Here is a 10382-nt window from a genome sequence, read left to right as displayed (position 1 = left end):
TTTTTTTTTTTTTTTTTTTTTTGCAAACCTTCGAGACAGGTGCTCGAACGATTTAACGAGCTCGGTTTACAAAAGAAAACTCTCTCCATCTCGAAAATCATATCTCGACTTGTAAAAAATTTTGCTCGTTTAATTGAGCATTTATTTACCATCCTGCTCGAGGAAACAAGATAAGGCGACATCTTGCAACTATTTTCCATATATATTTATCGATGGGGTAAAAAATTCGATAAAGGGATTAATTAAGAATTTACCAACCTTGTCGAAGAAAGAAGGCAAGGCGACATCTTGGAACGATTTTCCATATATTTATAGGGAAAAAAAATCGAGAAAGAGGAAAAGGAAGGGATTTTCCATATATTTACATATATTTATTGGAGAAAAAAAATCGACAAGGGAAGAGAGAGAGAAAGATAGAGAGAAAAAGAGAGAATTGATAGTAGTCTTCGTCGATTACCCTCCCTGTTGATTTAATTACCAAAGAAAGGGGGAGGAAGAAGAGAGACCAATTGAAGATTTACCATTCTTGTTGAAGAAAGAAAACAAAGCGACATCTTGGAACGATTTTTCATATATTTATTGAGAAAAAAATTCGACAAGGAGGAGAGAGAGAGAAAGAATTGGTAGCTAGTCTTTGTCGATTACCCTCCCTTTTAATTTAATTATCAAAGAGAAGGAGGAAGGAGAGATCAATTGAGGATTTACCATCTTTGTCGAAGAAAAAAAACAAGGCGACATCTTGGAACAATTAATTTTCTATACATTTATTGGGAAAAAAAATCGACAAAGGGGGAGAAAAGGGGAAAAATTAGTTGAGGATTCACCATTTCTAGTCGAAGAACGAGACAAGGCGACATTTTGGAACGATTTTCCATATATTTATTGGGAAAAAAAATTGACAAAAAAAAAACCAAAGAGGAGGAGGGAAGAGAGATCAATTGAGAATTTACTATCCTCGAAGAAAGAAGACAAGACGACATCTTGGAACGATTTTCTATACATTTATTGAGAAAAAAAATCGACAAAAGGAAGGAGAGAGAGAGAGAGATCAATTGATTTACCATTCTTGTCGAAGAAAGAAGACAAATATATTTATTGGGAAAAAAATTCAACAGAGGGGGAAGGGGGAGAGAAAGGAAGAGAGAGAGAGGAGAATTGGTGGCCAGTCTTCGTTGATTACCCTCCCTGTTGATTTAATTACCAAAGAGGGGAGGAAGAGGGGAGTAATTGGAATGCCTACCGACGTTCCACCCACAAACGACACCCTCGTGTCGTTTGCTTCACTTTGTCTCCCGTCCCGGACCATATTGCATATTCATCGATGGATTAATATGTGGCTCTCCGTATCATCCTCTCCCCTGGTCGAACCAACCAAGGGAGATCTGGTATTGGATAAATTTTCTTTTTCTATTTATACACCGATAGAAATATAATTTCGTTAGAGACGCTCGTAAACCCGTGGTTGCGAACTTTTATCCGATCGTTGAGAAAGAATGGGGCTAGGAAGAGAATAAATTCTGAATCGATGACGTGATATCTCTCGTGGTTTGACGTATTATGGGGTATTTCTGGGATGGAGAGGAGAATAAGAATAAGAAAAAATTGTATTGGCGAGACAAATTTTTCTATGTCGTTTGAATGTAATTATCGAATTGCGAATTTTTATCAATTTATTGATGAGAAAGTTTAACGAATTATGGGGTATTTCTGATGGGGAGAAGAATAAGAAAACAGGTTCCAAATGTATTAAACGTTTGAGAAAAAGAAATATTGGCAATTTTTTTTTATACATATAAAATTTGTATAAAATAATAAATATAATAAATATAATAAATAATAAATATAATAATATAATATATAATAAATATAATAAATATAATAAATAAAATTTGTATTTTTTTATACATATAAGATTTTTAATTGTATTGTATGTAAAATTATTTTATCGTACGAGGGAAAAAGAAAAATGGCGGAGAATGGAGAGACAAATTCTTCGATAATTGCTAATTTCTCGAGATAGGTGGATTTTAAAGAAAAGAGATTTCAAATCTATTAAATCGTTAAAGAAAAAGAACTATATTGAAACAAATTTTTTTTACATCCATCAACTAATATCAATCATTCAGATAAATATATGGCGGAGAATGGAGAGACTAATTCTAAATAAGAAAAACTAAATAAGAAAAGAGCTTCCAAACCTATTAAAGAACCTATTGAAGAAAAAAGAATCGTGTTGGTGGAGGGGAAATTTTTTCACAATTCGATCAAAAATAAATAGGCGAGAAAAAAGAAAAATGGCGAAGAATGCAGAGAAATTGAACGATAATCCTGAATTCCGAATCGGTTCGTTATTTTTTTTGAGAAAAATAACCCCATCTCTTCAATCATTCACATCGACCGGAGGAAAAGAGGCCCCAAACAGAAACTTGCGTACCCACGCACTTGCCAATATATAATAATTATTATTATATAATCGAAACCAAATACATAACCCAGAAATTCCTCGTTTCTCACAGAGAAACATAATTGGATTATCAATCGATTCACACCTTAATTAATAAAAAAGAGATAGAATAACAAGCATAAGAAACCCGCTTTCTTAAAAAGAAGAAGAAGAAAATAAAAAAACCAGAGAGCTCAAGAGCTCGCTCCACTCCAACTCGAGTGGAGAAGGGGGAGGGGGATGAATCCCTGTGGAAAGTGGAGAGGAGGAAGGGGCTGCGAACCGCACAGGGGCTGCGCGCTGAATTCATTCCGCTGGACAAGGTTGCTCGCCCCGCACTCCTCCCCCCCCCTCCGCCCCATCCCTTGGGATAAATTGGTCGAACCCGCGTGTTTGCGGATAACATCGCCGCGATATACAGGGCCGCCTCCTATGCCCAACGTAACCGTACAACCCCTCCCCCCTTTTTGCGAGACTAGACTCCCGCGAAAATTGGCAACCGACTCCCTCCCCCTCCCCCTCCCCCTCCTCCGTTNCAAAAAAAAAAAAAAAAAAAAAAAAGAGGCCATTCGTCCATGTGCAGTGACTGAACTCTCTCCCTCTCTCTCTCTCTCTCTCTCTTTTTTCTTCTTCTCTCTCATTCCTTCTTATCAATCAATTAATCCCTCTGTTGTTTTTTTTAATTGAAGGGGAATATATAAGGTTTTTCTTGGTTGGGAAAAGGAGAACGAGGAGACTTTTTCGATTCGAGGAGGAGATGATGGAGAGATGGGGGAGGGGGGGGAGGGAGAGAGAGAGGTGGAGGGAGTAATCCTCGGCTCGTATATATATATATATATATATATATATATATATATATATAGGGTGATGGACAAGCGGTGATCCGGTGTGCACGTATTGGCGGTTTGGTATAACAGGGGCCGGCTGATTGCCACGGGGGCCCCTTAGGATTTATTGACCTGTCAATGGCGGGGCGCGAAAACGGCGAATTTACAACGCCGCAGGTGTTAAGTTCCGCCGTGCGTGTAATAACGCGCCTGATCCCGGGGTATCTACGGTAAGCCACACCGTAATTATATTTCCGAAACGAATAGACCGGCCGGCCGGCCCGCCTTTGTCATTATCAGGCCCGTAATTCAACGAGATCCGTTTGCGCTTCCAACTATTCGATTCGATGCCTGATCTAAATCTGTATTATCCTCTCTATTCTCCTTTTCTGTCTGATCTTGGATCAATTCTTCTCCTTGTCGCCAAGATATAAAGTAAGGTGTGTGTGTGTGTGTGTAACTCTTTCCCTTTATTAAGGGAGAATATCAATGTATTTGTCCTATTGAATATAATTTATGATTTCTTTTCTTTTCTGTTGCGAAGATGTAAGTGTGTGTGTGTGTGTGTGTGTGTGTGTGTGTATGTGTGTGTGTATGAGTAACTCTTTCCACAGCTTTGTTAAGGAAGAATATCAATGTATTTGTCCTATTTGAATATAATTTATGATTTCTTTTCTTTTTTGTTGCGAAGATGTGTGTGTGTGTGTGTGAGTAACTCTTTCCACAGCTTTGTTAAGGGAGAATATGAATGTATTTGTTTTATTTGAATATAGTTTATGATAATTGATTGGATGATAGGATAATTTATGATCACTTTTGTGAATAATAATTTTGGAAGGAGAGATGATAGAGATAGAAGAAGAAGAAGAAGAAGAAGAAGGTGAAAACGTACCTTGAGCCGGGTGAGGCGAGGTTCTTCGGCGGCCAATTTCGCCAAAGCCTGATAATCCCCTTGCGCCGCTCTGACCAACCACTCCCGTGACTTCCCGTCCAGTTGCTACTTGCCAAAGCAATAATTGGCTCAATTAACAGGGGTTGGCTCGCGATATCGAGCCAGCTCCGGGCCGATAACGGGGAAACACGGGCGGGACAAGGACGAATATGAGATGCGTGGCTCCGATTACGAGGGAGGGGAATTTTAATTAAGATCTCCGCGCGGAGATCCCGGACCGTTTATCGGGGGAAAGTTTATATTTCGGGGCGAAATGGGGGTAAAATAGTCGGGGGAGAGGGGAGAGAGTTTTCGGTTGAAAATTCTTCGACTCGTCGAAAATATTGTTCTCTCTTGAATTATCCCGTAATTTCGAAAATTACGCTTCCCTTGTTACCGTTCCTTTAATCGTTGGAATAATAACGATATTTATCCTATATTAATTTATCCCATTTCGCAATCCACTTTTTATTATTTCTCTAATCGTTAGAAAAATATCTTCATTCAATTCATATAAGTTTTAATTTCGAAGAATTTGAATTTCATTTCGAAGAATACACTCTCATTATTATTTCTTTATTCTTTAATAAAATTAGAAAAATACTCTCAATTCATATAAATGTGGAAGAATTTTCAATTTCGATCGAAGAATACACTTTCATTATTATTTCTTTAATCTTTAATAAAATAAAATAATTAATAAAATTAATAATAAATAATAAATAATAAAAAATTAATAATTAATAAAATTAGAAAAATACTCTATCTCAATATTCATATAAGTGTCGAAGAATTTTCAATTTCGATCGAATTTCATTTCGAAGAATACACTCTCATTATTATTTTTTTAATCGTTAGAAAAATACCCATATTTATCATATATTAATTTATCCCATTTTACATTATCCCCTTTTTATTATTTCTCTAATTTAAAATTAGAAAAATACTCTATCTCAATTTATTCCTCTTCATATAAGTGTGTCGAAGAATTTTCAAATTCGATCGAATCTCATATCAATAAAAATACATCCTCCCCTCGTTCTCTTCCCCTTATTATTTCTTACTATTCTTATACCCAATCCAAATACCAAATATATGCATTGAACAGACAAATTCGCCCCACTTCACCCCCCTCCTCCCCGCTTGACAAGAAAGCTGGCTCGACGATCAACTGTTGCCCCAATGCACGATGAACTTACCGAGGCAACGGAAGCGCTGTCATCCTCGTCGGCGCCCTACGGAGAGAAGAAGAGAATCGGTCAGTCGGCTCGAGTCGAATCGACGCTGTGCGCGACGCGCGAGGAGGGAGAGAGGGAGGAGAGAGGAGGCGGGGGGCGATCGCCGTGAAACGGCGAAAGAGGGAACCGGTCTTTGGCGCGCGATCGCTCTCTCTCTCTCTCTCTCTTCTCGCCTTTATCCGTCCTCGCCTTGTTCCTCCCTCGAGAAGGAACGTCTTGGAATGGGAGTCCTTTTTCCTTAAGGATGGATAGAGAGGGACGAGGGGAGGGAGAAAGGAAGAAAATGCGTAAAAGCAGCGGGGGTCCGAGCGCCGCGGTCATCGGATTGATATACGGGACCAATAATTGATTCTCTGACGCAAGGCCGCGGGTGGTTGGGCCAACTTACGCAACCGAAGCGCCCCCGCCGGGTTAGGCTAGGTTAGGCTCTCTTGGGTCGAGCTCGAATAGATTTTAATTCGTGTCTGATACAAATTTTGTATTATTACGTTCAATTTTTAATTTTGGCAATCCGTTGTAGTGAAATTATATATTTATAATTATAATTATATTGTTGAAGTTTTATAGAATTTCTATCGAATTTAAATTTTAATTTATATTATAATTTGTAATAGTGAAATTATATTTTTGAAATTATATAAGTCTCTATCGAATTTAAATTTTAATTTTTAGGTTAAAAATTTCATGTATTGTTCAATTTTTAATTTTGCTAATAACAAAACTATTCTTGGAATTTGATCAGTTTGGAGTTCATTCATCGACTTTGTCATTAAAATTTCCTTGAGATTATTCAATTTTTAATTTTAATAAAAAAACCATAATCTTTCAATTTAAATCAATATTAAATCTCCTCGATGACGAATATGTGTTGGTAATAATATCACATTCCATAACACATTACCTCGTATCCCTATTTACAATCTTTCAATATACATTTATATTTCCGATTTCGATCGAAAATGCAAAATTAACAAATAAACAAACTCAATAAACATCTTTCGATCCCCCTCCATTTCGATCCCTCTCCATCTCAACCCCTTTCAATTTCCAACGACACTGTTCGAAACGCGCGCGACCACACCTATGTCCACGAGGCATTCGCAAAAAAAAAGTAAAAAAAAAAAGAAAAAAAAAAAAAAAAGAAAAGAAAAGAAGAAAGAAAAGGAGCGGCTGATCCCAAGGAAGGAACGTTAAACGACTACTCATCCCTGTTAAACTGTTTGTATTTTCACTCGTCACGGCCTGCTCCGCGCGTTTCGAGGTGCTCACATCGACACTCCGTATCCGAATCAATCGTGACTCCTCTCGTAAATTACTTGGAGGCGAATTCGGCCGAGTCATCATTAACCGGCACCGATATATCTCTATCGATCGACACCGACTCGCGTGTCCTTAAGTGAAATCGTGATTTCAGAGAGAGAGAGAGCCGATCACCAGCGGGGAAGCCCGACCACGCACCAACCAGACATTCCGCCCTTAATTTAATTTCATCCAATAATCCTCGATGCCCTCTAACGCAAATTCGATGATCCCTTTCCCCTTCGGGATATATTCGTGTCGATTCCTTCGACACGAATTTCACGATAATTTCACGATAACCGGTCAATATTCATTTCAATATCCTTTCATCTTCCCTCGAACACCGTTCCATATCCTTATCCGTTCCCCTTGAAAAACTTTATATAATCGTATTATAATTATGTCGATCTCCACCAAGTTAAACCGAGCGTCTTCGATAAATAAATCTGCGTGAACGATCGTAATTCACGATCGTAATTGGCGAGCGTGGCGATTTCGATCGAGTCGAGAACCACTGACCCCCCGTCGCGTCAGGTGGTGCATCGAGCAACGTTCCCAGCTCTCTCTCTTTCTTTCTCTCTCTCCCTCTCTCAGTTGTCCGAAGCTCGATGCAACGGTACACACGACAGGAGGGAGGAGAGGGGGGGGGGATAGTCTTTATTAACGGGAAGAGGACGTTATCCGGGATCGGTGATTCGACGATCGAATACTTTCAATAAGCAGTCGTTATTGTCCGTTTAACGAATGATTTCGGTTGCTGGATGTGCACGTGACTTTGGATGGTGCAACGTCACTTTTCAGGGAAGCGCGATAAATGCAAATTGAACGTAGGTGTGTACCGAATATAGATTCGTTGGGAGAATATTTCTCTTGAAACAAGTTCAACCTTCGCCGATTCCTTCCTTCCTAATATTGCGTATCCTCGTTTACGTAATTCGAGCGGCAAGTGTAGATTACTTCCTTACCTTCGCGATAAATGTCAGCAATATTTATTTGCTTTTGCAGAAAGAAGTGTATTATCTCTCCTTTCTATCTTTATCCCTACCTGCACGTTCTCGAAACACTCTCACCTCCGCGATAAATGTCGCGGCTGCATCGATATTTAAAAAGTTAAGTACGACTAAAGTAGCTCTACGTAAAATGTATTGTACATATGACGAGCGATTCGAGTTACCGTACATCGAGTATCTTTCTCTGGAAACGTAGGTACTTTGTTTTTATCGTTGTCACGCGATACCATTATTAACATACAATTACATCATATTATTATACATTCTATGTAATGTTATTTGATTCCAAAACGAGGCAAACGCGTGTGTTTGGAAATTATAAATATACCCGTTTCGAGGAAAGTTTTTTTTCCAATAAACACCGTCGAAGCGCTCGAGTCGCAACGAGGCGTAAACGTTGACGAGTTTTTCTCGAGTACTGCGCACATTTTTGCCAGTTTGTTTTGTTATTGGATACCTCGGGGAAACTCAACGTGCTACACGATAATTGCAACATTCGTTTATTAAGCTTTCCTCGATCCTCTCCAACTATTGCCAACGCTTTTCTTCTCTGAAAAATTTTAGAAACGAGCGAATTTTTATTTTATCAGAAAAATCAGACGAGTATGAAGAATAATAATGCGATTCGTTATCCTGGATCGGATAAAAGAGACGAAAGAGAGAAAAATAAAAGATCCGTCTGCCATCTGGCCCATTGTTTCTTAATATTTTAATCGAGATCGGAGGGGATTAATTAACGCAACGGCTTCGTTCAACTCCTCGGTCCGGGCCCCGTGGTTCGTTTAATCGATCGTAACACGGCGCCTGTCGGATGTGCACCGCTCGTCCCATGAATTTTCGTCGATTTCACGCTGCGCGTAGACGCCCCTCAGATATTATCTCCGGGGCTAATTTCTTTACTCCTCGTTACTTATATTAACCGTTTACGATTATGCCTTTTGATTTACATTCCAACAGGAGGCGTTTTAATTTCTTAAACGCATGTATATATATATACATATATGACAAATATATACGAAACGATTTCGATTCCTGTAGAGAAAGAGAGAAAGAGAGAGAGAGAGAAATTTTCCAAAGTCTTTGATTTTGATTAACCTTTTGAATTTCTTAGCAAACTTGACATGATTTCACGCGCGAATTAATATATAAAGCTTTTATATTCTAATGTTTTACCTATTTCTGCGTGTAAAGAAAGAAAATTTGAAATTATTAAAGTTTATATCGTTGTTTTGTGCGATATTTTAATAAAAATTTAATTATCAAGATGAACCCTGAATTTGTCAGGGCAGGTATAAAATGTCTTACACCTTTCTTATTTCATTAAGAATACATTCTCTCACATTCATCGTCTATTATTCTTACTTTTCTTCTTACATTACATTTCTATTTTCATTGTTATTTTTTCTTATCGTCAATCTCTTAACGAATGAAAATAATTTCGTTATTCAATAACGAAAAAATCAAACTCATTTCATTTTACGTATTCCATGCTTTACAAAACTTATTGAAATAAAAAATCTAACCATTCGATAGTATATTATTCTACGCTTTACAAAATTACACGTATAAAGAGCCAAGAAATCTATTCGATATTTTAAAAAAAAATCAAACGTAAATAAATACTACTTCGAATTGTGTCTGATACTTAATAATCCTAATTGGAAATTTAATTAACAATCAATTATATCAATCTTGTCGATTTAAAACAATCTTTCTCCAATCACATAATTTCACATATCACATAAAAAGGAAGATTAAGTAATCGATCTAATTTCCAATAAACAGATATATTTCGTTGGGAAATTAAAACTAATCCTGTCGAGAAACTAAAAACACGTGTTCTTTCAACGAATACAGAAAGCAATCCCGGAGGAGGAAGTCAGGAAACGCACACATTCTCCAAACTTTCCTCCGCGAGAACTCTTCGAGAGAATTTCAAACACACATTCTCGCAATTTATCCAATCTCTCTCTCTCTCTCTCTCTCTTTCTCTCTCAAAAAAAAAAAAAAAAAAAGAAACCCCCAAAAGTAACAAGCGAGGAAAATTTAACTATACGATTTCGAAAACATTGCCTGCCTCCCTAATTAAATTAAATACCCCTCTCTCGAGTTAATTTCGAAAATGCGAGATGATACCGCGAGGCCACGTGTCGACGTGATGAAAAGAAGACGAAGAGGAAACGAGAATGGACGGGGGGAGAGGGGGGGAGGGATAGATACTCAGGGTGGAAACGTTTTAATAAACGGACGTGCGCCACCCCTTCCGAGGGGGCGTATAAATATATTCGGTTGTTCCACAACGCGTGGAAGAAGACAGAGAGAGAGAGAGAGAGGGAGGGAGTAAGGGGGGGGGGGGGAAGTGAGGTGGATACACGGATGGAGGAGGCCAAAACATGTTGCGGCACGAGCTGCCTCAAGAGCACCGCAGAATTAGCTTTATTATAACCTGGGGGCCATCCATACACGCCTAACAGAGAGCAGGAACGTTTCGCAGGCCAATAAGCCGAATGCTAAACCAAACATTTTCGCGACCTCGAATTTGCGCCACACGACCGTTGAGAGGCGCGCGCGGTGGGATGGAGCGGAGAGGGGATGGAGGAGGATTGGCTAAGGTTGGGTGAATCGAGTCTTTTA

At 38.5% G+C, this 10382-nt stretch overlaps 1 protein-coding gene across 5 annotated transcripts in view; it reads right to left on the bottom strand.

Annotated features, from left to right (window-relative positions):
* The window catches only part of LOC122710707 (ankyrin repeat domain-containing protein SOWAHB), a 163213-nt gene that overhangs the window by 132749 nt on the left and 20082 nt on the right, over nt 1-10382 (bottom strand). For all 5 annotated transcript variants that reach the window (XR_006345985.1, XM_043928735.1, XM_043928736.1 and 2 more), the window contains 2 exons: nt 5401-5436; nt 4163-4267 (listed from right to left, as the gene is read on the bottom strand). Coding sequence is in view for 4 of the 5 variants with exons in the window: in XM_043928735.1 (XP_043784670.1) it covers nt 4163-4267; nt 5401-5436 (141 nt within the window). In the remaining variant the exon portion in view is untranslated. The remainder of the gene's footprint in view (nt 1-4162; nt 4268-5400; nt 5437-10382) is intronic.

This window comes from Apis laboriosa, unplaced genomic scaffold (genome assembly GCF_014066325.1).
Source record: "Apis laboriosa isolate Shangri-la unplaced genomic scaffold, ASM1406632v1 scaffold14_cov150, whole genome shotgun sequence".
Lineage (NCBI taxonomy): Eukaryota > Metazoa > Arthropoda > Insecta > Hymenoptera > Apidae > Apis > Apis laboriosa.
This window is presented reverse-complemented; position numbering and strand designations above follow the sequence as displayed.